Below are 27,581 nucleotides of genomic sequence, written 5' to 3'. Positions count from 1 at the left end.
AGCTTACTATGTGCCAAGCACTGTTCTTAGTGCTGAGTCTGGGGATACTACAGAAATAAATCTTTGAAATCTAGTTGGTCAGAACACAAATTTATAACAATGATCTCTCTCTCTCTCTCTCTCTCTCTATATATATATATATATATATATGTATGTATGCATACATATATATACATTATCCCATGGCACAGAGTAAGCACTTAACGAGTCTTCTTCAAATGCTGTCAAGTCGTTTCGGACCTGTAGCAACTCCATGGATACACCCTCTTTAAAATGTCCCATATTCTGTCACAAAGTTATTCTGATAGGTGTAACCATAGAGTTTTCTTAGTGAAGATATGGAAGTGGTTTACCATTGCCATTTTTTTCTCAGGTTTGCCTGTACTAATTTGCTCCAGAAGAGGAATTTTCCACAGCACTGCTCCTATGGAGATATGGTTCCTCATAAGATCATGAAATGTTCTGTACTCTTTCTCAAATTAGAATAGCAAGATTTCCCCTAACTCCTCCTTCTTAGAACTATCAACCTACATTACAGGGATTCTATCAAGATTAATTAGGTCATAGCTGTACTATGACTAGGTAATCAAATACAAACTAATTAATAGGCAAGATGAAGCATAGACATTCTTTGCAGCACACTCTAGCATCCACATTTTGCAAGCCCTAAGTTGAGAAACTATTTATTGACATAAAAATATCCTGAAAAACCTTAAGATACTTTCATCAATCGTATTTATTGAGCGCTTACTATGTGCAGAGCACTGTACTAAGCGTACTTTATATGCCCAGCCCTACATGTTAAGAGTCCATTTGGCTATGATTTAGGAGAACTCAAGAAAGACATACTTGGCCTTAAAGTGCCATAGCAGAATAGCCACTTAGTCACTATTCAGGGGACATGGATCTCAAGCAGTGCAGCAGTGATGCATATGTGCAGTTTGGCAATACCTTGGGGAAAACTATTATAATTCAACTCTTCTGAACCTCCTGAATCAAAAAATATGCAAGTCTGAATGCATCAGGAAAAGCCCATGCAATGTGAGGGAAACCTATACAGCACAATTTTATATATGTGTGGGCTATATTTAAGCACCTCTGAAGTAAAACACCCCTTTCCTTTTAATCTGACTAAAAAGATTGTCCATACCAACATTATTGGAAGCCACATAAAATACGAACTGAGTAGTATGGTGGTATAGTGAGAGGAGATATTTTGTGGAAGTTTGTGCTCTATCAGGCACCTGGGGTCAAAACTTGGTGAACCCCTAAAACACAATTTAGAGCTAGCCAGAGACAAACTAAAAAAAAACACTCCCCCCCCCCCCCCCAAAAAAAAAAAAACCATACTGGAACAAAGATTTATCTGATTTAAGCCCTGGAAGAACTTCAAGACAGCAAGAGAGCTGAATAAATAAATCATCCTGAAGTCAAATAAAAATAGATTAATATCTATTTCAGATTGATATCCATTTCAGCCCTTAAGTACTAAACTGAAATATATGACACAAATGTGGTGCTATAAAACATGATTGCCATTTGGATGACAAAGACAGGAAATGGTTCTGTTATGATTCTGAATGGGAGAAAAATGATTTTGACGTGTGGAAAATGTATCCACTGAAAGTATTTGATGTTTAATATTCTTAGAAACAAGCAAGAAAATGTTTATTTGTCTAAAGTGTGTTGCCTTTGGCAGCATTAGTAGTTGATACCGATCCTGGCCCTACTCTGCAAAACTCTGTAGATCTCTACAGAAAACTTGGTACAAAGACCAGAAAAATTCTGCAATCAATCAATCAATCAATCAATCGTATTTATTGAGTGCTTTACTGTGTGCAGAGCACTGTACTAAGCGCTTGGGAAGTACAAGTTGGCAACATATAGAGACAGTCCCTACCCAACAGTGGGCTCACAGTCTAGAAGGGGGAGACAGAGAACAAAACCAAACATACTAACAAAATAAAATAAATAGAATAGATATGTACAAGTAAAATAGAGTAATAAATATGTACAAACATATATACATATATACAGGTGCTGTGGGGAAGGGAAAGAGGTAAGATGGTGGGGATGGAAAGGGGGGCCAGGGGGAGAGGAAGGAAGGGGCTCAGTCTGGGAAGGCCTCCAGAAGGAGGTGAGCTCTCAGTAGGGCCTTGAAGGGAGGAAGAGAGCTAGCTTGGCGGATGGGCAGAGGGAGGGCATTCCAGGCCCAGGGGATGACGTGGGCCGGGGGTCAATGGCGGGAGAGGCGAGAACAAGGCACAGTGAGCATATTAGTGGCAGAGGAGCGGAGGGTGCAGCCTGGGCTGTAGAAGGAGAGAAGGGAGGTGAGGTAGGAGGGGGCGAGGTGATGGAGAGCCTTGAAGCCGAGGGTGAGGAGTTTCTGCCTGATGTGCAGATTGATTGGTAGCCACTGGAGATTTTTGAGGAGGGGAGTAACATGCCCAGAGCGTTTCTGGACAAAGACAATCCGGGCAGCAGCATGAAGTATGGATTGAACTGAGGAGAGACATGAGGATGGGAGATCAGAGAGAAGGCTGATACAGTAGTCCAGACGGGATAGGATGAGAGCTTGAACGAGCAGCGTAGCGGTTTGGATGGAGAGGAAAGGGCGGATCTTGGCAAAGTCGCGGAGCTGAGACCGGCAGGTTTTGGTGACGGCTTGGATGTGAGAGGTGAATGAGACAGCGGAGTCGAGGAGTCTTTTAGACTGTGAGCCCACTGTTGGGTAGGGACTGTCTCTATATGTTGCCAATTTGTACTTCCCAAGCGCTTAGTACAGTGCTCTGCACATAGTAAGCACTCAATAAATACGATTGATGATGATGAGGAGGATGACACCAAGGTTGCGAGCTTGTGAGACGGGAAGGATGGTAGTGCCGTCAACAGAGATGGGAAAGTCAGGGAGAGGGCAGGGTTTGGGAGGGAAGACAAGGAGTTCAGTCTTGGACATGTTGAGTTTTAGGTGGCAGGCAGACATCCAGATGGAGATGTCCTGAAGGCAGGATGAGATGCGAGCCTGGAGAGACGGGGAGAGAGCAGGGGCAGAGATGTAGATCTGGGTGTCATCAGCGTAGAGGTGATAGTTGAAGCCGTGGGAGCGAATGAGGTCACCAAGGGAGTGAGTGTAGATCGAGAACAGAAGGGGACCAAGCACTGAACCTTGGGGAACCCCCACAGTAAGGGGATGGGAGGGGGAGGAGGAGCCTGCAAAAGAGACTGAGAATGAACGACCGGAGAGATAAGAGGAGAACCAGGAGAGGACGGAGTCTGTGAAGCCAAGGTCGGATAGCGTATTGAGGAGAAGGGGGTGGTCCACAGTGTCGAAGGCAGCTGAAAGGTCGAGGAGGATTAGGATAGGATTCTGCAGTAAATTTAGGGCTGGTTTAATGTCACTTTTCTTAGCATTTATTAAATTTCCTAAACTTAAAAACTTAAAAAATCATGGTCAACCAAAACAAACAAAAAGGTAAAGCAGAGAGAATCCATGGCAGAGGCAATATGGCCTAATGGAAAGCACAGAAGATGGGAAGTCAGGAGACCTGGGTTCCAGCCTTGGCTCCCCCATTTGCCTGCTGTGTGACCTTTGTTAAATCACTTGAGTGTACCGTGCCTCAGTTTTCCCATCTATAAACCAAATGTAGATTAAGGAAAAGGGACTGTGTGTCCAGGCCGATCTATCACAGCACTTAGTGCAGCGCTTGGTACAATGTAAGCACTTAACAAAAACCACACACTACTATTATTATCGTTATTATCATTGTTACCTGTTTTCCTCTCCTGTTTAGATTGTAAGCCCCTTATGGGCCAGAGACTTTACTTGATCTGATTACCTTGTGGATAGGGAACGTACTGTTTGTACTTATTGAGTGCTTACTGTGTGCAGAGCACTGTACTAATCTCTTGAGGGAGTGCCATCTAACAATATAACAGTGTAACATACTGAGTCCCACCCAGTCGATTGATTATTTACCCCAGAGCTTGGGACACAGTAAGCCCACAGTAAGCATATCAACACCAGAAGGTAGTCATTAACACTGGATACCTTTCTGCCTACGTTTCGCGGTCCCCAACCCCCGTGATGTTTGTTGCCAAATATCAAAGGCATACAGAAAAAAAATAAGTAATATTAGGCTGCCCACTGGGGTCTCGTGGAATGGAAGAAGCCAAATGAGAGAATGACAGATAGAAATGGAAAGGGAGTGGAAGGGACGTGGAAAACTGCTGTTCATGTGTTCTAGTGAGAAAAAATCCCATTGAATGTAATCATAACGGAAATTTAGGAGCTTCACAAATCAAGGAACTCTAGATAATTACATATAAAATCAGTTTAGTGAATGAGAGGCATTACAGCCCCCTCTGCTGTCAGATTTCGGGATTGTTGGTGATGACATAAAAATAGCAAGAGATGATTGATTCACTGTGTAGTTTCTAAATACAGATGTAACTGAATTAATCGCCAAATGGGATTACTCATCTCCCTAAAGATGCAATACAGTGTCCATTTATATTCTACTGGCACAATTCAAAAACCAGCACTTGCCCCTTAAACCACAGTATAAGAAGCTGAAAGAGGAGAAATTATAGGCAAAGTCTTTTATTGATCCCAAATTTGGGAGAGGTAGATATGATTGGACTTTGTCACCGATTCCACACTTTGGTTCGAGTACGGGGTAATTTTCGATGGCAAATGAAACTTTGAAACCGATCCCAGAAGGGTCATCATGAATTGACTCAGGGAGAGAACTAGTTTCTGAACTAATTGTGTGATAGTGAAGGGCACAGGAGTTGTAAAGTATTCAGTGACTAACTCAAGGATTGACCCTACAGCTGCATGTATTGCTTCATTGCTGAGAGTGTGGATTACAGTCTATGTTCACAGTCGTTCTCTTTTTTTCTGGTATTTAAGCGATTACTAGGTGCCAGGCACTGTATTAAGCACTGGGGTGGATACAAGCTAATTAAGTTGGACACAGTTCCCGTCCCACGTAGGGCTCACAGTGTTAATCCCCATTGCACAGATGAGGTAGCTAAGGCCCAGAGAAGTGAAGTGACTTGCCCAAGGTCACGCAGCAGACAGGTGGAGGATCTGGGATTAGAACCAAGGTCCTCCTGACTTCCAGACCAGTGCTCTATCCAGTAGGCCTTATGCTCACCATTCTCCTACCTTATCCTTTGAGGATGGAAAGGGAATATTAAAAAAAAAGAAAATGTATTTTTGTGTGGAATTTATTAAGTGCTTACTATATGTTAAGCACCGGTTCTAAGCGCTGGGGTAGATACAGGTTAATCAGGTTGGACACAGTCCCTACCCTACTTGGGAATCACAGTCAAAGTAGGAAGAAGAACAGTGATTGGAGAGCTGGGATTGGAACCCAGGTCCTCTGATTCCCAGGCCCATGCTCGTTCCTCTAGGCCATACTGCTTCTAGCATATATGTGTGTGTGTTATACGTATGATGAATGTTGGCATTACACTGCAGGCACACTCAATTCTCCCAGAATGTATGTTTACACACCTCATGTCTTGACTAGGATACGACGACAGAATCTGGAAACAATTTTCCTATAATTGCAACCTGGACTAGATCTAGCCCAGTGGGGAGCAGAAAGAAAGAGTGGGGCACATGAACAAGGTGTTGGACAAGGTGAGTATTATGATGCAGTTTTCCTGCTGCAGGATTCTGCACAAAGCAACTCTGAGGTGACAAGAAAACTGGGTGCACTCTGTACTTAGCTCATCCTCACTGTTTAAAAAGCTTAGTGGGGATTCATTATGTAGAGAACTGAAAGTAAGCCAGAATGCCCAGAACGGCCCACTGGTAAAAAAAAAAAAAAAAAAAAAAACTGCCTGAGACGGTGTTCCTGTATGAATGTTTTCAGAGTGGACACTTTTTTATTTCTCCAGTGCTGAGCTTCCTTCAGCTGCAGATCATAGAAGCAGCATGGCCTAGTGGAGAGAGCACAGGTCTGGGAGTCAGAAGGACCAGGGTTCTAATCCCAGATCTGCCACATGAGTGCTGTGTGACCTTGGGCAAGTCACTTCACTTCTCTGCGCCTCAGTTACCTCATCTGTAAAATTGGATTTTAAGATTGTGAGCCCTATATGGGACATGGACTGCATCCAACCTGATTAGCTTGTATCTGCCCCAGCACTTAGTACAGGGCCTGGCACATGGCAAGTGTTTAACAAATTCCATAAAAAAGAAGGAACAGGGAGGTGCAGGCATATTGGATTGGGGTTCTGGATGGGAGCTCCTCAGAGATGTGGGAACAGGGCTGTTCCTCAGTGGTGCAATGGAGTGAACTTGGTCCCTTTTGGCCCTGGCCCTGACCCACCTGATGATCTCAGCATGGTTCCAGCAGCAGGATGGGATCAAGGGGTCCACTCCAGGATGGAGGAAGGGGAAAGTAAGCCCAATCTGAGAAGGATCAGACAGAAAGTTTGTTGTCTCTAGACTGTAAGCTCATTGTGGGCAGGGAATAATAATAATAATAATGATGATGGCATTTATTAAGCACTTACTATGTGCAAAACACTGTTCTAAGCACTGGGGAAGTTACAAGGTGATCAGGTTGTCCCTTGGTGGGGGGGGGGGGGGGGGGGGCGCTCAGAGTCTTAATCCCCATTTTACAGATGAGGTAACTGAGGCTCAGGGAAGTTAAGTGACTTGCCCAAAGTCACACAGCTGACAAGTGGCGGAGCCGGGGTTTGAACCCATGTCCTCTGACTCCAAAGCCCGTGCTCTTTCCACTGAGCCACGCTGCTCTCAATTCTCCCAAAACGCATGTTTACACATCTCATGTCTTGACTAGAATGTGATGACAAAATCTGGAAACAATTTTCCCATAACTGCAACCTGGACTAGATCTAGCCCAGTGGGGAGCAGAAAGAAAGAGTGGGACACATGTACAAGGTGTTGGACAAGGTGAGTATTATGATGCAGTTTTCCTACTGCAGGATTCTGTATTAAGCAACTCTGGGTGACAAGAGAACTGGGTGCACTCTGTACTTAGCTCATCCTCACTGTTTAAAAAGCTTAGTGCGGATTCATTATGGAGAGAACTGAAAGTAAACCAGAATGCCCAGTCACTGTTCATTGTTGTACTGTACTTTCCCAAGTGCACAGTACAGTACTCTGCACCCAGTAAGCATTCAATAAATATGACTGAATGAATGAATGAAAGCCAGCCCTCACTCCCACAGGTCCAAATTTTTTTTGGCAGGCAGGATGTGACCTGCGGCCCAGCCCAGGAATTTGTCAGGTTCTGGTCGTCCTCACTGGGCTGCAGCATAAACTAGAGCAGCTCCCTCCACCTGCTTCCATACTATCAGCAGGTAATGTCCACCCAGCTGCTCACTGCCACAATTTTAAGGGCCTCACACCCTCTCTCCCCACACTTCACAACACCTGTTTGCTTTCCCACTAAAAGGAATTTTTTTTTTGCTTTCATCCCTGATTACGGGGAAGGTGCCCACCATAGGGATGGTTGTAGGCTAATAGGCATCACGTGTCAGAAATAATAATAATAATAGCATTTGTTAAGCACTTACTATGTGCCAAGCACTGTTCTAAACACTGGAGGAATAACAAGGTAATCAGGTTGTCCCACATGGGGCGCACAGTCTCAATCCCCATTTTACAGATGAGGTAACTGAGGCACATAGAATTTAAGAGACTTGCCCAAAGTCTCACAGCTGACAAGTGGCGGAACTAGAATTAGAACCCAGGATTTCTGACTCCCAAGTTCATGCTCTTTCCACTGAGCCACAAAAGACTTACTGTGCAAATGACAACTTGATTCTAGCTTGAATTTCCATCCCTTCCTCTTGCAGGACACTTTCACAATGCAACAGTTCTGCAGCGAGTCCCTTGGCTTTTGTTAAATTTTGCTCGGCATCTTTCAATCTGAGTCATGTTCAGGATACCTTCTCATTTATTGCATTCTCCTGACACCTTCTTTCCTAGCATTCTGGACTTTATATCATACTACTTGTAATACCTCAGCTCTTAACTACCCACTTGGCTACCACTATTATGGAAATAAATTATGATTAGAGCTTACAAAGTAGTCAAAGAAAAGGATACTTCTGAAGTGAAATCAGTGCTCTTCCCAGAACGTGGAAGAGGTTAACCAAGCACTTGAGAATGTCCACATTTTCTTCAGGAGAAGGCATAACTAAGTCTGTGAAGAGGATTTTCTTGGCTCTTTCTGCATGTTGCTTTGCTTGTAGTGACAGTCCTGAAAACACAGTAAAGGAAACGGAGTCAACCTTCCTGAAATCAGTGCAGAAGATTTTAAATGTGGTTGGGAAGGCATAATAGACACAGAAGATGTGACCCCCACCCTCAAGAGTTTATAAATGCAAAATCATTTACAGTTAGGAGGGAGAAGAGACTGGATGGATGGTTACGTGAACAGGTAAGTTCTTAAATGGTGGAGTGTGTAAATGTACTGTGGATGGTTGTGGATGCCTAAGTGGATGGGTGATTCATTCATTCATTCAATCATATTTATTGAGCGCTTACTGTGTGCAGAGCACTGTACTAAGCGCTTGGGAAGTACAAGTTGGCAACATGTAGAGACGGTCCCTACCCAACACAGGTGCTGAGGTGGCAGTTGGGAGGATCAGGCCTGGGGAGAAGAAAAATGAATCAAGAAAGGACTCATGTACGAGAGGAAATTTCAGAAAGGCTTTGAAGATGGGGAAACTATAGTTGGGTGGATTCAAAAGAGGTTAAGTGTCTCAGGAAGAAAAAAGGACAAGAGGAAGGTGTCAAAAATGGGAAAGCAGGGAATGGGGCATAATGAGGTCAGCTTTGGGAGAGATGAAGAGTGAGAGCTGGCATATAGTAAGAGAAGAAAGTAAATAAGTAAAAGGGAAAGCACTAACACAATGATCAGGAGTTTCTACTTGAAATAGAGAGAAATGGGTAACTATTGAGGGTTTTTCAGAAGTAAGGAAATGTGTGTCAAATGGGTGGTGAGGGGAGAGGCTGGAGGCAGTGAGAACGGTAAGGTGGCTTATGTGGATTTTGTGGGGATATAAACAGTGCCTGGTTCAGGGTAATGGCCACTGGGATGGAGAGGGACAAGTAGATCCCAAAAATCTTGCAGAGTGAGAACTGTGGTCTGTTGGCTGTCGGTATAATGTTCCCTGGTGGGAGAACAGCACAAGCAAGGGAATGGAGGTGAGAAAGTCAAAAGCAAGAAGCCTGGCTTGGGAGGAACTAATGATAATGATGGTACTTGTTCAGCACTTACTAAGTGCCAAGCACATTCCAAGTGCTGAGGTAGATACAAGTTAATCAGTTTGGACACAGTCCCTGTCCTACATGGGGCTTACACTCTTAATCCCCATTTTATAGATGAGGTAACTGAGGTGCAGATACATTAAGTGTTAAGCTGTTAAGTGTCCAATGTCACACAGTAGACAAGTGGCGGAGCCAGGTTTAGAACCCAGGTCCTTCTAACTCCCAGGCCCAAGCTCTTCCCACTAAGCCATGCTGCTGTACTTAAGATACTGAGCTGAGGAACAGTTGTTAGAGGGAGCAGAGAGGTAAGATGAGTCCAGATGGTGGAGAGCCTTGAAAGTTGACCGTAAGGAGTTTCTGTTCCATGTAGTGACAGAGGCAGCCAGTGGAGGGTTTTGAGGAAAGAAGAGATGTAGGGCAAGGATTGCTTTAGGAAGGTGATTCATGAAGCAGCTTGGAGTATAAATTGGAATAGGGAGAGGCTGGAGGCTGAGAGAAGAGTGAGAAGGTTAATGAATAGTCCAACTGTGGCAAGGACAGAACTTGAACCCAGGTGGTCGCAACTTGGGTGGCAAAGAAGGGACAGATCTGGTAGACAGTGGGCAGGAAAAACCAGCAGGATTTGGCAGTAGACTGAATGTAAGAGTTGAACAGTGGTGATAAGTCAAGGATGACACCAAAGTTGTGAGCTTCTGGGGTGGGGACAATATTGGTGTTGTTAACTGAGATGGGAAAGTTAGGGGGAGGAGTGAGTGTAGGGGGAAAGATGAGAGTTCTAATTCAGTCATGTTGAGTTTGAGGTGCCATTAGACATCCAAGTGGAAATGTCCTGAAGGCAAAGAGAGATGAAAGATTGTCGATATGGTGATAATAATAATTGTGGTATTTGTTAAGTGCTGTGTGCCAGGCACTGTATTAAGCTCTGGGTGGACACATGCAAATCAGGTTGATCCAGTCCCTGTCCCACATGGGGCTCACAGTCTCAATCCCCATTTTATAGAAGAGGTAACTGAGGCACAGGGAAGTGAAGTAGCTTGCCCAAGGTCACACAGCAGAGAAGCAGTGGAGCCGGGATTAGAACCCACAACCTTCTAACTCCCAGGCCAGTGCTCTATCCACTACTCCATGGCAGGGCCAGAGAGCTAGATTTGGAAGTCATCCAAATGGTAATTGGATGATAATCCAAATCTGATGGTAAGGAATTTCTGTTTGATGCAGATGTAGAAGGCAACCACTTGAGGTTCTTGAGGAGCGGGGAGATGTGGACTGAACTTTTTTTAGAAAACTGATTCTGTGCAGCAAAGTGAAGTACGGACTGGAGTGGGGAGAGACAGGAAGCAGGGTGGTCAGCAAGAAGGTGGATGTGACATCAAGGTAAGATAGGATAAGTGTTTGGATCAGCGTGGTAGCAGTTTTGGTAGAGAGGGATGGGTGGATTTTAGCCATGTTCTGAGAGGATGTGGTGACAATGAATATGTGGACAGAGTGAATTAATCAGGAGGCCTTGATTAATCTCTCTTTTCACCCAGATTTACCCCAGCTACAAGCTCAGAACTTTTCATCAGCCATGCTCTGCACAGGGCAGGTGCTCAATACATACTACTGATTGAACAACAATCAACATATACTACTGATTGAACTATAAAATATAGTAGGGACTTCAAAGTATTCAACAAGAACTGGTTTGTTTATTAATTTTACACTGGCTCTCCCATTTGAATATTTGGTTGAGGGAACACACAAAAATTTGACTAAAATTCCCAGGCTCTAAAAGTTAATTAAAATAATCCAATTTACACAGAAGAAAACAACTACATAGCCTGAAATGGATGTTTGGCTCACCTTTCAGCTGGAGGTATCCTTGAGCCAGATTAACATGTGCTTCTGCCTGTTTCCAGTGACAGTCTCCGTAACAAATTCTCGTCAAAGCTACACAACGTATAAGCTCTTCTAGGGCCTGTTTATACTGGTGGGGAAAGATACAACTCATGATCATTAAAAAACTAAAAACTAGTCCTAGAATGGGTCTGTCTTCATATATGTATGCCTAGTTCAAGAAGACCAGGTAAGATTCTCCCACTATAGTGCACTTCTTTTGGCTTTTTAGATTAATTTATTACTCAGTTACCTGAAATTCACTTTTGAGGTGCATTTGAATGGGGAATTTTGAGTCAAGGTTCATCTTTCAAGTGTGTGAAAGCTACACGGGTAAAAGTGCTCCACAACAGAGGAAGAAAAATTGTGAGCAACTAAGATTAGCTTTATAAATAAGGTAAAATTGTTGGCTCCCCACAAATCAAATAATTTTACAAACACCAATTCTTGGAACACTAATACTAGGATTTATTAAAAAGATGGGATTTAAAAAATTATAAAAAGCTGGACACCAAATAAGCGGCCACTCGGAAAGAGCAGTTGCTATCTCTACCAGCACTTCTGGCCATGAAAATTACACAATAATTCCTACCAATCAATCAGTCAATTGTATTTATTAAGTGTTTATTATGTGCAGAATACTGTACTAAGCTTGGGGGAAGTACACTGTAACAGAGTTGGTTGATTCATTCCCTGCCCACAAGGACCTTAGAATTTAGGGGCCAAGGGTTTACCACGGCTCAGGACACGGAGACCCAAACTGACACTAATTTGGTGATCCTGCTCAGCCAGCTCTGTGAAGAAGGACACTGATCCAGCTCTGGGGTCACCTCCCACTGTGCCCCAGCCCCCTGCCTGTAGGAGAGCCCCCGCCACAGGCATCAGAGGAGGAGGAGGAGGGGTCAATGTGAAAAAGCCAGAAGGGAAGGAGGGTCGGGCTCTGGAGAGAAGGTACGACAGACTTGGGATCTGTAGCCCAGGGAGTGCAGTGAGGCTGCCAGGGCACAGAGCAAAGGGCTGGGGGCATCAGCTCTTCCCTGTGCCATGGACACAGGGCAGCAGCTCTTAACATATTTTCTATGTAACTTTACATAATATGGCTTTATGGAATAGACTCATCAGCCAGAGCACATTTTTCACAACGCATTTTGACTAGAGGCTATTAGGAATTAAGGGGCATTCATCTTAAAATGTGAGCCTGTTGGGATAGAGTACACGGCAGAGGTGAAAGAAATGGTTTGAAGTAGCATGGCCTAGTGGATAGGGCACAGCCTTGGGAGTCAAAAAGGACCAGCTTTCTATTTCTGGCTCTGCTATTTATGTGCTGTGTGACCATGGGCAATTCAGTTCACTTCTCTGTGCCTCAGTTGCCTGATCGTACAACAGGGATTAAGACTTTGAGCCCCATGTCAGGCAGGGACTGTGTCTAATCCTATTATCTTGTATCCATCCCTGCATTTAGTACAGAGCCTGGCACATGGTAAGCACTTAACAAATATCATGATTATTATTATTAAATGGTTTTTGCCCATGCCTGCAGTGTAGGGCAATGTAAGTCTTCCTTAACATGGAGCATGCAACCCCTGAGTTATACGAGACCTCATGTATACTACATGTGTCATCAAAATAGATGTTTCAGAAGAATGTAGGGATTTATAAACAAATATTCTTACATGGTGACTATCGGAATAGAACTTTGCTCTTTCTTCACATTCCAGGAGTTTCTGCTCAGGAGGTTGTAAAAATAACTTTTCAGGTGTTTCATTTTTGAGCTTCTTTCTAGTCTTTGTGCTAATTGTTGCAGCAGCATCATTTGGGTGGCTGGAAGATTGGGTTTCCTGTGTTTCTGGCATACTCCTGTAGGCATCCTCCTCTAATTTTGCAATGGAAAAATATTCAAAATCATTAAATCATAGTAATTTAGAGGCTTTTGCATTTTCATCTACACCATTAACAAAAGATATCAGTGGTCTTGTGGATAGAGCACGGGTCTGGGAGTCAGAAGGACTTGGGTTCTAAGACAGCTCTGCCACTTGTTGGCTGCGGGACCTTGGGCAAGTCCCTTCCTCATCTCCCACTCCCTTCTGAATTGCCCTGATTGGCTCCCTTAGCTCTCCCCGCCTCAGCCCCACAGCACTTAATGTACACACCTGTAATTTTATTTATTTGTATTGATGTCTGTCTCCCCACCTCTAGACTGTGACTGTGTTGTGGGCAGGGATTGACAACGTTTTTGTTGTATTCTACTTTCTCAAGTGCGTAGTACAGTGCTCGGCACACAGTAAGCACTTCATAAATATGATTGAATGACTGAATGAATGAACTTCTCTGTGTCTCTGTTACCTAATCTTCAAAATGGGGATTAATGCTGTGAGCCCCATGTGGGACATGAACTGTGTCCAACCTGATTAGCTTGATCTCCCCCAGAGCTTAGAACAGTGCTTGACACATAGTAAGCGCTTAACAAATACCATTACTATTAAAAGGAATTATTGTGTTGCATGCTTTAAAATAAAACCATCAAGTTATGCAGAAAGCAGCAACTCTTCTGAGAGAGAACAGTTTTTTGGCAATTTGGGGCTAAATTTAAAATTGCTTGTTAAGGATTTCCATGTGAAACTGCTCCCAAGAGGACAGAGAAATCCCTGGAAACCAATTTTTAATTTACACGTGAAATGTGATAAGTTGGAGCAATATTTGTTTACCAAATTCTGGCTTCGAAGAAGTGAAATGTACCTGGAATTAAGAATGGTCCTCTTGCATAAAGGATTTTATCAAAGGGATCCTAGAAATATATACTTCTTTTGTTTTATTTTTAGAATTCCTGACAATTTGTCATCCAAAGAGGGATAACCTATACCCTACTGTTATTGGAGAGGAGCAAATTCAGAATGGAAAGAAAAATATCGCAGTAAATGGATCATGGGTCTTTCTGAGCTGTGCAGGATCATAAAAACCTAACTATGGAACATGGGAGGGATGAAAGCATATTAAATATAAATAGGATCACCTGACATCACCCCTTCTAGTACACAAAAAGTAAAAAAAAATTAGTAGAAATACATAGTTGACAATTCAAACAGTCTGTCCTTACAGAAAAGCATTTGAATTGTAAATTCATCAATATACATGACATATGATTTTTAAAGAAAATAATTTAAAGAAAGTTTATAAACACAGTTATAAAGATATACATTTTCAGTTAAATATAGTTTATATGCTTTGCTCAAATCTGCTTCTAGTTCATAAGAACCCTAGTCCATTTGTGACACAAATAATTGGATAAAATACGTTCAAATTTTATTACATCCCTGGGAATTAGATATATCCTATGTAATAAATTACTGTTTCAAAATTAATGCTGCCTTCATACGGGAAGAAGTTACTTCTGCACATATAGAAATATGTGCTCTGATGGTGCTGTCCCATGATATTTCTTCTTCAGTCTGGCCAAGACTTCCTTCGAATTTCTGGAACTGTGACCTCTGGGCAGTTGATATTCACCCCACTTGCAACCCCATAGCATTTATGTACATATCCTTAAATTATATATGATACATTATTTACTTATATGTTTATCTCCCTGTCTAGATTGTAAGCTCCTGTGGGCAGGGAACTCTGTTGTCGTGTACTCTCCCAAGTGCTTAATACAGTGCTCTGCACATAGTAAGATCTCTATAAATACCATTCATTGATTGATTCATGATTTCATCTTAATTTGCTGGTTTTACTTTTTGGGGAGTTTCAACATAACATTTGTCCCTGGATTTTCATAGGTCACTAATCAGTACATTTTCACAACTGGTATGTTATGACCCAAACCTAGTTATAAATACATACACACAGATAAAATCATTTTATTGACCTCTCCCAAGTACTTAGTACAGTGCACTCTGCATAACCAATGTTATTAACTAGTTTTAAAATGACCATATATGCTCACATATAATAAGCACATAGAATAGGCAAAGCAGAGTAAACTGGTAATGGAAAAGGTAATAAAACTATTACAAATTTCTGGATTAATTACACGTTTCATTTCTATAGTTGACAAATGTATTTGGCATTTATTATTCTTAGAATTATACTCCATACTACAAATATCCTTTTTCATTGTTAATGTTCTGAGATAGAAGACTACGGTTGAGCCAAATCAAATGTTAAGAAATATATTATTCATCATTATTAATTTGTCTTGGTTTTCCTTTTCACTTCATTTCACTTTGCTCAAATACTGAAGATCGTTGAGCACTGTTTCCATGGGAATCCCCAAAGTCTTAATGTGTCCCGAGCTGCAGAAGAAAGAAACTAATGCCTTTGGAAAAGCTGCAATGTTTATAAAAAAAAAATACAGTGGTTTATATTTAGAAATTAATCGGAAACGAGGCAAAAAAAATACAGAAAGAAAATAAAGTAGTGGACTTCTGACTAAATTCCTTTATCAACTTACACGGGTTGTGAGAGTCTTCTCTTTTTCCTTTGGAAGCAATCTCTTCAAGCTAGTGCAGTTTCAGTTTTTCGAGTCATCTTAATTATTTCTTCATCGTGTTTGCCTTTCTTTAAATAACGTTTGCAACACGGAACTAGACTGCCTAACGATCTTTTTCGCAAGACCAACTTAGTACCGTAGCCGCAAAACTCACAACAGAAGTGACTGATGAACGGATCGACCAATTAGGCGAGGAGAAAAAGGACCAGGCACGGCCGTTATTCTAATCGACCCAATCCCAGAGAATCGAAGGCGGGAACTTTAAAAGGGAGTTGTTTGTTTTCCCAAAGATTTCCCTTAAAGCAAAATCACGGCCTCTGGAAATGACAGGCGTCCGTTGCCTAGGATAAAGACGAAAATCTCCCAAGTCCCAAGCTAAATCTTTCGAATTTCAGGCGAAATTTTCCCGATTCTGATTCTATATAGTCACAAGCATAGGTTAATCCCTGAGAATCAAAGGCGGGAACTTCGAAAGGGAGTTGTTTGTCTTTCCAAAGATGCCCCCTTACAGCGACATCATGGCCTCTGGAAGTGACAGGCTTCCATTACCTAGGATAAAGACGAAAATCTCCCAAATCACATGCTAAATCTTTTGAATATAAGGCGAGATTTCCTGATTCTGATTGTACACATTCACAAGCATAGCTTAATAATACCATTATTACAATAGTAATGCAATATCAATCAATCAATCAATCAATCGTATTTATTGAGCGCTTACTATGTGCAGAGCACTGTACTAAGCGCTTGGGAAGTACAAGTTGGCAACACATAGAGACAGTCCCTACCCAACAGTGGGCTCACAGTCTAAAAGGGGGAGACAGAGAACAGAACCAAACATACCAACAAAATAAAATAAATAGGATAGAAATGTACAAGTAAAATAAATAAATAAATAAATAAATAGAGTAATAAATATGTACAACCATATATACATATATACAGGTGCTGTGGGGAAGGGAAGGAGGTAAGACGGGGGATGGAGAGGGGGACGAGGGGGAGAGGAAAGAAGGGGCTCAGTCTGGGAAGGCCTCCTGGAGGAGGTGAGCTCTCAGCAGGACCTTGAAGGGAGGAAGATATAATAATAATAATACAATAAATTGTGGTTGACAACCGGTCCGCATGTGCTCGTAGGAATGGGAATATGAAACGTTTTCAGGGTCTGTAAAATGGGTCTTTTACGTTCTTTGAAGAATAAAAAGGATAGTTTAGACTATTATTATTAAGTGCAGTCGAGTCGTTTCCGATTCATTGTGACTCCATGGATATACCTTCTCCAGGACATCTTGTCCTCTGCCATAATCCGCAACCTTTCTAACGGTTCTTTCGTTACCGTTGTTATGGTCTCTGTCCATCTAACTGCTGTTCTGCCTCTTCCTCATTTTCCCTGGACTTTTCCTAGCATTAGTGTCTTCTCCAGAGAATTAGTCCTGCTGGTGATGTGTCCAAAATATGCTAATCTAAATCGAGTCATTTGGCCTTCCAAAGACCACTTGGGCTTAATTTGCTCCAATATCCATTTGGTCATTTTTCGGGCACTCCATGGTATTTGCAAAAGCCTTCTCCAACACCACATTTCAAAGGAATTGATGTTCTTTCTCTCCCGGTTTTTCACTGTCCAGTTTTCAGATGGGTACATTATCACTGGAAACACCATGGAATTGACTATTTGTATTTTTGTGGCGATTGTTCCTTCTGCACGTTTCATGACTTTTTCCAAGCTCTTCATAGCAAGTCTTCCTAATATTACTTAGCATTAGCTTGGACTACCTTTCAAAAAAGTTTGCCAGTTTATCACGTCTTTCTCTTAAAACATTTCCTGCTCTCTTCACTCGGCATTATTTTATAAAATACCTTGTTAAAACAACATGGTTTTAATCACATCCATGGAAAACGTGCCTTTAAGACTATTATGGACAATTTTACTTTCTTATGAGGCTAAGAATTTATTCTCTGATTTTGTTAGCGTGCATCCTGTAATTACTATGGATTTTCCTTTCCTAATGTAGCAAGTGTTATCCTCCTGGGGAAATGAAATGGTGAGACTCTCCTGTACCTTGCGTAAATTAATGGTTAGAAGAATTACAATCAATCAATCAGTGGTATATATCTGCATATACCTGTAATTTATTTATCTATTGTCTGTCTCCCCCTTAAGACTGTGAGCTCGTTGTGGGAAGGAGTGTGTCTGTTGTTATATTGTATTCTCCCAAGCGATTAATACAGTGCTTTGCACACAGTAAGCGCTCAATAAACACAATTGAATTGAATTAGTATTTGAGCGCCTACTGTCTGCAGAGCACTGTACTAAGCGCTTGGGAGATGACAACACTTTGCTGCGTAACCTTGAGCAAGTCACTTCACTTCTCTGTGCCTCAATTACCTCATCTGTAAAATGGGGATTGAGACTGTGAGCCCCACGTGGGACAGGGACTGAGTCCAACCCGAATTGCTTGTATCCACCCCAGCGCTTAGTACAGTGCCTGGCACAGAATAAGCGCTTAATAAATGTCATTATTATTATTATTATTATAACAGAACAGAGTTGGTAGACACGTTCCCTGACCACGGTCTTCGCCCGAAGAGCGATAATATTCATTCATTTATTCAATAGTATTTATTGAGTGCTTACTGTGTGCAGAGAGCACTGTATTGATAATAATTCATTCATTCAATCGTATTTATTGAGCGCTTACTGTGTGCAAAGAACTGTACTAAGCACTTGGGAAGTACAAGTTGGCAACATATAGAGACGGTCCCTACCCAACAGTGGGCTCACAGTCTAGAAGGGGGAGACTGAGAACAAAACATATTAACAAAATAAAATAGAGTAATAAATGCATACACACATATATACATATACAGACCCACTCCTGGATACTTAAATTGGGGGCAGATGGTCTGACCCAATTTGAGGAGTTCTAGAAAGGATGAGAACAGCTGCAGGGCAAAGGGAACGACAGTGCAGAAAACAGAACATGGAATGAAGCAAAGCGAGGAGACAAAGCACTCTTCAACTGTCCTGCTCCTGGAAAGGGGGGTGCTTATCATAGTCACTGGAAATAGCTAAACACTGGTCCCCTGTCTTTACGCACAAGCCCAAGTAAGCGCTTACTATGTGCAAAGCACTGTTCTAAGCGCTGGGGAGGTTACAAGGTGATTGGGTTGTCCCACGGGGGCGGGGGGGGCTCACAGTTTTAGTCCCCATTTTACAGATGAGGGAACTGAGGCACAGAGAAGTGACTTCTCTGTTTATTCTTTTACTCAGTTTAATCATTGTGTAGACTTTCGAAAGTGCTTTTAATGTATGTAGGATTAATGTATTAATTAATGTTAATACATTAAAAAGATTAATGTTTTAAATGTACTTAGTTTGATTATTTTGCCCAAAGTCACACAGCTGACAGTTAGAACCCACGACCTCCGCCTCCCAAGCCCGGGCTCTTATCACTAAGCCACGCTGCGCTTGGGAAGTACTTGGGAAGCCCGGGCTTTGGAGTCAGAGGTCATGGGTTCAAATCCCCGCTCCATCACTCGTCAGCTGTGTGACTTTGGGCAAGTCACCCGGCCCACATCCCCCCCCCCCGGGCCTGGAATGCCCTCCCTCTGCCCATCCGCCAAGCTAGCTCTCTTCCTCCCTTCAAGGCCCTACTGGGAGCTCACCTCCTCCAGGAGGCCTTCCCAGACTGAGCCCCTTCCTTCCTCTCCCCTTCGTCCCCCTCTCCATCCCCCGCATCTTACCTCCTTCCCTTCCCCACAGCACCTGTATATATGTATGTGCATATTTATCACTCTATTTATTTACTTATTTTACTTTTACCTATGTATTCTATTTTATTTCGTTAGTATGTTTGCTTTTGTTCTCTGTCTCCCCCTTTTAGACTGTGAGCCCAATGTTGGGTAGGGACTATCTCTATATGTTGCCAATTTGTACTTCCCAAGCGCTTAGTACAGTGCTCTGCACATAGTAAGCGCTCAATAAATATGACTGATTTTGTTCTCTGTCTTCCCCTTCTAGAGTGTGAGCCCACTGTTGGGTAGTAGGGACTGTCTCTATATGTTGGCAACTTGTACTTCCCAAGCGCTTAGTACGGTGCTCTGCACACAGTAAGCGCTCAATAAATACGACTGATTGATTCTCTGGGCCTCAGTTCCCTCATCTGTAAAACGGGGATGAAGACGGTGAGCCCCACGTGGGACGACCTGATCACCTTGGAAATTCCCCAGCGCTTAGAAAGGTGCTCTGCACATAGGAAGCGCTTAATAAATGCCATTAAAAAAAAACTCGGCAACAGAGAGACAGAGCGCCCCCCTCCGGTTTGGGCTGGGACGAAAGGCGGGGCGCTCCGGGCGGGGGAGAGCGCCAAATACCGCGAGAACAGGCTGAAGGGCGGGGCGAGGAAAGGGGAGGGGGAGCTGTTTGTCTCGCGAGGTTTCCCTTCCGCTCTTCCCCTCTAACCCCGCCCGCCTCCCCGTGGCTCTTTTCTCCGCCCACGTGCCCGGCTCCCGCCCCGCCCGCGGGGGGCCTCACTGGCCCTGGGGGCGGGGGGCGGACGGAGGGGGCCCCGGGAGGAAGGGCCCGCCCCGCCATCCCCTTCCCGGCCCCGCCGACGGCTACCTGCTCTTAGGGATCGGATGTAAGTATCGATTCTGTTTATTTTATTTTGTTAGTGTGTTTGGTTTTGTTCTCTGTCTCCCCCTTTTAGACTGTAAGCCCACTGTTGGGTAGGGACTGTCTCTATATGTTGCCAATTTGTACTTCCCAAGCGCTTAGTACAGTGCTCTGCACATAGTAAGCGCTCAATAAATATGATTGATTGATTCCCCGACCCCCTTACCATCCCCTGGTCCCCGCACAGCGCGCCCCACCCCGAGGAACGCGGGGCTGGGGCGGGAGGGCGCCCGTTTCCCGGCCCCTGGGGCCGGGGGGTGGGCATTCATTCATTCATTCAATCATTCATTCATTCATTCAATCAATTGTATTTATTGAGCGCTTACTGTGTGCGCAATCAATCAATCAATCGCATTTATTGAGCGCTTACTGTGCGCAGAGCACTGCACTAAGCGCTTGGGAAGTACAAGTTGGCAACATAGACGGTCCCTACCCAACAGTGGGCTCACCGTCCAAAAGGGGGGAGACCGAGAATAAAACCAAACCTACTACCAAAATAAAATAGGATAGGTACAAGTAAATAAATAGAGTAATAAATATGGGCAAACGTATACAAGAGAAGCAGCGTGGCGCAGTGGAAAGAGCCCGGGCTTTGGAGCCAGAGGTCATGGGTTCAAATCCCGGCTCTACCCGTTGCCAGCTGTGTGACTTTGGGCGAGTCGCTTCACTTCTCTGGGCCGCAGGGACCTCACCTGGAAAATGGGGATTAAGACTGTGAGCCTGATTACGTTCATCATCAATCGTATTTATTGAGCGCTTACTGTGTGCAGAGCACTGTACTAAGCGCTTGGGAAGTACAAATTGGCAACATATAGAGACAGTCCCTACCCAACAGTGGGCTCGCAATCTAAAAGGGGGAGACAGAGAACAAAACCAAACATACTAACAAAATAAAATAAATAGAATAGATATGTACAGATAAAATAAATAAATAAATAGAGTAAAAAATATGTACAAACATATATACATATATACAGGTGCTGTGGGGAAGGGCCTAGCGCTTAGAACAGTGCTTTGCACATAGTAAGGGCTTAATAAATGCCATTATTATTATTATATTTACATATATACAGTGCAGAACACTGGACTAAGCTCTTGTAATAATAATAATAATAATAATAATGATGATGATGGTATTTGTTAAGCGCTTACTATGTGCAAAGCACTGTTCTAAGCGCTGGGTAGCAGGAGGGTCCTGGAGAGCCTGCTGCTGCTCTTCCCCTCCCCTCTTCTAAATGGTACCGCTAGTAAGCGCTCACTAGGCTCCAGACACTGTATTAAACGCCTGGGTAGATACAAGGCAATCAGGTCGGACCCCGTCCCGCTTCAAGCTCGCAGCCTGTGACGGGAAAACGGGTCTTTAATCCTCATTTTACAGCCGAGAAACTTGAGGCGCAGAGAAGTCCGATGACTTGGCCAAGGTCACCTTGCAGGCAAGAGGGGCAGGTGAGGTGATCGCCCCGCCGATGCCCTTCGCGGCCTAAGTGTGGGCCAGCGGTGCAGGGAGGTTGGGGATCGCCCCTAGGAGTGCGAGCCGGGAAATGCTGACTTATTTCAGCATCTTCCTTGGAAAGTGCTTTCCCTTAATGCACCATTTAAGAAGTCTCCCTTCCTCTCCCACTTAAAGCTCTGAGAAGAGAAAGACACCATAGTTGGGAAAGAGCATGACATAGTGGACAGAGCACGGGCCTGGAAGACAGAAGTTTGTGGGTTCTAATCCTGCCTCCACCGCTTGCCTGCCGCAAGACCTTGGGTAAGTCACTTAACTTCTCTGTACCTCAATTACTTTATCACTTTATCTGGAAAATGGGAATTAAGACTGTGAGCCCCACGTGGGACAACTTGATTACTTTGTATCTACCCTCGTACTTAGAACAGTGCTTGGCACATAGTAAGCATTTAACCAAATGCTGTTATTAATTAATTAACTTCCCTGGGCCGCAGTTACCTCATTTGTAAAATGGGGATTGAGACTGTGAGCCCCATGTGGGACAGGGACTGGGTCAACCCGATTTGCTCGTATGCATCCCAGCGCTTAGTGCAGCGTCTGGCACACAGTAAGTGCTTAGCAAATAGAACAATTATTATTATTTCTAAGAATTGTCTGTTTTACAAAGCCATTTTTTAGGAAAGGGTGAATCCATTTCATAAACTGATTGACATATTTCATATCCGATCTTAAGCCCCAAAGCCTGAATGACACTGTAGGTGTTTATAGGTGGAATTGGTAATCTGAGTCTCCAAATATTTGAAAAATAGCAATTTTTTCATCCTTGCCACCACTATTGTAGGGAGTGAATTTGACCGGTAATGACTACACTTGGCTAAATAACTGCCATGGAAACTGGCAGTGTTTGCCTAACGTTTTAGTTGATTACTGTTACATATTTTCAAAGTCTGAATTAGGAGTCAATTCCCAAAGGAGCTCGTGATTAGGAACAACTGCTTTGGACAGTTCAACTTAGAGCAATTGCATATTCTGGTCCTAAGTGGACAGGTAAGTTGAGGTGCTAAATTTCTTAATGGATTGCCAAACTTATTTCTCTGTAACTCTTCATTATTGAATGTAATTGTGAAGATGATTACAGATACCCAATTGGACAGATTCAAACTAGCAAAAATGCATTGAACCATATATAACCCCCTTCTAGACTGTGAGCCTGCTGTTGGGTAGGGACCGTCTGTATATGTTGCCAACTAGTACTTCCCAAGCGCTTAGTATAGGGCTCTGCACACAGTAAGCGCTCAATAAGTACAATTGAATGAATGAATATATAGAAGTTCATCTCAGCGTAAAAGGCTGAATTTTTTTCTTACAGTGGACAGGCTTCTTAAGTGAATCAGATTCACATTTAAGTGACTTTGAAAAATAATTAAGGCAGGTTTCAGAGGAATGTAAGGTAAAAGAATGAGATACCCTTTAATTGTTAGCATCTTTTTGATAAAGTTATTCCTTTGGAAGCTGTGGCTTGCCTTTGGAAACCATTTGTATAAGTGAGAACATTGTGGTTTTTTTATTGTCAGTTTCCAGCTATCATTTTTGGCCACTTCATTTTCCAGTACCCAGTACTTTGTACAGTTAGATTGGAGCAAAATCTATCTTCTTTGTGTGGATATGGGCAGGGAGTGTGTCTACCAACTCTGTTGTACTCACCCAAGCGCTTAGTTCAGTACTGTGCACACAGTAAGTGCTCGGTAAATTCGATTGATTGAATGGCTTTTTACCAGAATTAAAAAAAATCCAAACAAAGCAGCTAATCTCATTTCAAGTGTCCTGAGAAAGTCAGTGAATGATGTTTCATTGTTAGCCCAATGCCTCATTCATCATCATCTATTGATTTATTGAACGCTTACCATGCACAGGACACTCTACCAAGCACTTGGAAGAATACAGTGCAACAGAGTTGGTAGACATGTTCCCTGTCCACACACAACAAGCTTATAGTCTAGAGGGGGAGAAAGGCATTTATATAAATTATTTATCAATCAATTGTATTTAGCACTTACTATTCATTCAGTTGTGTTTAATGAGTGCTTACTGTGTGCAAAGCATTGTACTAAGCACTTGAGAGTGCAGTATAACAATAAACAAACATACTCCCTGCCCACAACGAGCTTACAGTCTAGAGGGGGAGACAGACATTAATAGGAATAAATAAGTTTTGATAGCGATATGTACATGAGTGTCTCTTCAACATTGGAAAAACAGTGGTGAAATCTCTCTTTTGCGTTTGGTGCTGTATATATATTTGCTATTACTGATATGATGATGTACTTCCCAAGCGCTTAGTACAGTGCTCTGCACACAATAAGCACTCAATAAATATGAATGAATGAATGAGTGATGAAAAATGAAGGGGAGTAGACCAAAAGTAGGCGATTATTTCAGCTGAAGAATTGCTTACCCAGTTTGAAGAACCCATTAAGGGTCAGACAAAATTCCTCCCAGGAAGAGTTTAAAGATAGGGTGAGTTCAGATGGTTAAGAGGCTGAAATCTGTCATTGGCAGTCAGCAACTCGTGCACATCAGTACTCTGGGGAAGCATGCAAAGTGCTAATTAGACCCGTGGTAGTTTTGAAGCCTGGTGGGAGTGAAAGTTCAGCTCCTTCCACCAATCAGTTGGTTACCTGCATATGGACAGAAATTGGGATTAATGAATCACTAGGCTAGCCGATTTTGCTAAGCTCCGTTATAAAACCTTGTCAGCTTTCACATTGGCTTCTTGTTAACCTGCCAATCAAATTTAAATACTACAGAGTAGCCATGTTGTCTCAATTGTTTACATTAGACTTCTCTTAAAACTAGAGGAAGAGTGAAGAGTTCTACTTTACTGCCTACACCAGATGTGAACAAAATAAGGTCTGGGGAATGTATCCAAGCCCCCAGTTGATTCTAAAATAAAAATATGTGTGTGTGTGTGGGGGGGGGGGGGGTTGTACCTTTGTGTGGAAAGACATCAGGTGTTCTTTATACATAAATGTTGAAACAATTTTATTGATAGGATTGGGAAAACCTGCTATGTTCTGTGTGAGCAGCCTTCCCCATCTTACTAAAGGCCAAATACTGTCTACTCCTGGCTTAGACTTTATTCCGAGCATCTAAATTTGCCTCCCTTTTTTCAATTTACTTACCACTTCCACCCTTTCAGTTTACTAGCCAAAGCGAAAGTTTGCTTGCCAGTATCCAAGTTAACAGGCTCACTTCCTACATGTTTCTTATGAGTCTAAGTGTCCTAGTGCTAGGTCCCAAGTTGGGCAGTTTAATAAATGCATAATTGCTTCAGAGCACTAGGGGACTGTGTCATGCATGCAACAGCAAAGAGAGCAGATTGCTATTTGGTGCATTAGTGATGCAGAATGTGTCTAGGAAAGTATAGGCATTAAGAAAGTTGAATGCGGAAGTATGAGCCGAATTGGGATTTATAGGCACTGCATAAGTACAGGGACGGTCAGTTCTATAGCATGGGGAATTATGCTCCCAAGCGTTTAGTGCAGTGCTCAGAACACAGTAAGCACTCAATACCATCGATTGATTACATTTTGTCAAACTGTGTTAAAAATTCAAATCAGTAGTACTTCACACCTCAAGTGTGCATGTATGGAACTGTTTCTACTGATGGAGTGTCATGTTCTATCCAAACATACGTATTATTGCATTATCAGAAGGACATTCTCATGGTTCTCCAGTAGCATTATATCCAAAATACTTACTGAAGAAATATACAGTGGGAGATTTGAATATACTTGGGGGTTTTTTTAGACACGGAATTAAAAAATTTTAGCCATTTCATCAAAGTAACAGTTGTCGAATGCTAGCTTGACAATGAAAGTTGCAGAAGCATATGAATTAAGAGATATACCACTTTCTGCTTTGTATATTTTAACATTTTTTAATTAGTGTTTCATAAATAATTGAAAAAACAATTTCTCCCAAATGTGCATCATGTAAGAACTTTGTGCTTTTCTAAGAAAAGAATTTTGATGATCTGTAGTTATTGGCAGTTATTGGCAGTTCCTGAGCATTTTGTGGAATCTCAGTCATTGAAATTATAGTTATTCTGTTAATGCAATTTGTTTGATTCCTCTATTTGATTTTATTGGCTTCTAGCCTATCTTTCAAAACCTCTGAATCTACAAAGAATCTTTAAAAAATATCTTGCTACACTGGAAATCAGAAAAACTATTTCTCAGTGTCAATATTTAGAAGCCTGAAGTCTAAATATGAGAAGGTATATGTGTGGTGGAATAAGTTACAGTTGATCATATTCCTTATGTTGATAAAATGCCTTAGATGTACTTGAAGAAGCCATCCCAAAAAGAAAGGACTTATATTAGAAACATTTTTTCTTGTTTTTGTGAGAAGGTAAACTAGGTTTGCTACCTTTTGTAGAAAAAGACTATTTTCATTGTGTTTATTAAACAACTGAAGTCTTAGTTCCGTATTGCAGTCATTTTAAGAAGTTATATCTACATTTAGAAATCCACTTGAATCAATATACATCTATTTTGTAAATGAGTGGGGATAAATTTAAAAAGTATATTCTGATTTTTTAACTTTCCTTCAGAATTACATTAAACCATTTTAGAAAAGTATTGTATTAGAAAATAACTACTGCCTGATCATGTTTAAGGCTTGTAGGTAGTTTTGTTCTTAATTGGTTTAGATGGCAATATATTACAAGTGTTTCAAAAGAGATGAACTATCCATAATCTTCATTTTTTTACTTTTCTTACTTTTCCTTTAGAAATGGACCATATTTTACAAGATGTAGTACTGTAATGCGGCTGATGGGACAGGTTCAGTCATGGCTTCAGAACTTTCTAAGACAATCTCTGTGGCGAAGCTGGAAAGGCACAAGAATCTGTTCTTAAATTACAGGAACCTGCACCAGTTTCCTTTGGAATTACTGAAAGATGAGGGCCTGCAGTACTTGGAGAGACTCTATATGAAAAGAAACTCCTTAACAACCTTGGTATGCCAAAGCCATTATTGTGTAACTCACTTTATTATAGTTTACAAATGATTTACTTTTGGAAATGCCCAAATATCTCAGGTTTTGTCCTGTAGTTTTCAAAGAATAACCTCATGCGTTGTACCGGGGCAGTGTATGAGTGGGCCGCAGGATTTATTTTGACTTCTTTTCATTTTTGTATATAACTGATAACATATACAGTAACCACTTTTTAATATGTTGTCCAATTCTAATCTACTGGATTTGTTGAGAGATTTTGCAGTATCCCAAATTCATTTTCCTTTGCTTCTCCATTTTGGGTAAGGTTCCTTGATCAGTCAGTCAGTGGTATTTATTGAGTATAGTACTAAGCATTGGGAGAGTACAGAACCACAAAGTTGGGAGCCAAATCCCCTGTCCACAGTCTAGAGAGGAGCTAAGTCTTGATATTAGGTAAGTTTCATTCTTCACACCTGCTTGGTAGAACCTAACTCATGTAAACATTTTTTGACATGACCAATTTACAGTTTTGCATGAAATAAATATCCTTTCTCATTCATCTATGCTGCTTAAATCCAACTGCAATGAAAATCTTAGATCTCTTATGAGACTGAGAGTGCAACTCCAAAGGAAGCCAGTAGATTCCTTCCTTTCCTAAGGGACAGGTGTATGGTTAGCTACTTCTCCCTAATCACATTGGTGACAGTTCCAAAGTGACTAGGAAATGACCTATCAGTAACAGTGGGTTGAAAGTTCCTTATAAATAAAACTTACTCTTAGGGTATAATTATATGTCTTGCATTTCCAGTGTTTGTCATTTGCATTCTACATTCA

General features: G+C 42.1%; 2 protein-coding genes across 4 annotated transcripts in view; one reads left to right on the top strand and one right to left on the bottom strand.

The window, feature by feature from the left end:
- Positions 1 to 16,113, bottom strand: part of TTC23 (tetratricopeptide repeat domain 23) — a 58,855-nt gene extending 42,742 nt beyond the window's left edge. The window contains exons 1-5 of the mRNA XM_038746938.1: positions 15,585 to 16,113; positions 12,808 to 13,007; positions 11,102 to 11,225; positions 8,093 to 8,246; positions 7,787 to 7,912 (exon numbers count right to left, since the gene is read on the bottom strand). Of these exons, the coding sequence (XP_038602866.1) occupies positions 7,787 to 7,912; positions 8,093 to 8,246; positions 11,102 to 11,225; positions 12,808 to 12,987 (584 nt within the window). The 5' untranslated portion in view covers positions 12,988 to 13,007; positions 15,585 to 16,113. The remainder of the gene's footprint in view (positions 1 to 7,786; positions 7,913 to 8,092; positions 8,247 to 11,101; positions 11,226 to 12,807; positions 13,008 to 15,584) is intronic.
- Positions 16,114 to 20,177: 4,064 nt separating this feature from the next.
- The window catches only part of LRRC28 (leucine rich repeat containing 28), a 113,125-nt gene continuing 105,721 nt past the window's right edge, over positions 20,178 to 27,581 (top strand). For 2 of the 3 annotated variants that reach the window (XM_038746302.1, XM_038746304.1), the window contains exons 1-3: positions 20,178 to 20,260; positions 21,923 to 22,048; positions 26,541 to 26,768. In XM_038746302.1, coding sequence (XP_038602230.1) covers positions 26,601 to 26,768 — 168 coding nt within the window. In that variant the 5' untranslated portion in view covers positions 20,178 to 20,260; positions 21,923 to 22,048; positions 26,541 to 26,600. Of the gene's footprint in view, positions 20,261 to 21,673; positions 21,742 to 21,922; positions 22,049 to 26,540; positions 26,769 to 27,581 lie in introns of those variants that run through there. The other variant, XM_038746303.1, reaches the window with a different exon arrangement.

This window comes from Tachyglossus aculeatus, chromosome 5 (assembly GCF_015852505.1).
Source record: "Tachyglossus aculeatus isolate mTacAcu1 chromosome 5, mTacAcu1.pri, whole genome shotgun sequence".
Taxonomy (NCBI): Eukaryota; Metazoa; Chordata; class Mammalia; order Monotremata; family Tachyglossidae; genus Tachyglossus; species Tachyglossus aculeatus.
This window is presented reverse-complemented; position numbering and strand designations above follow the sequence as displayed.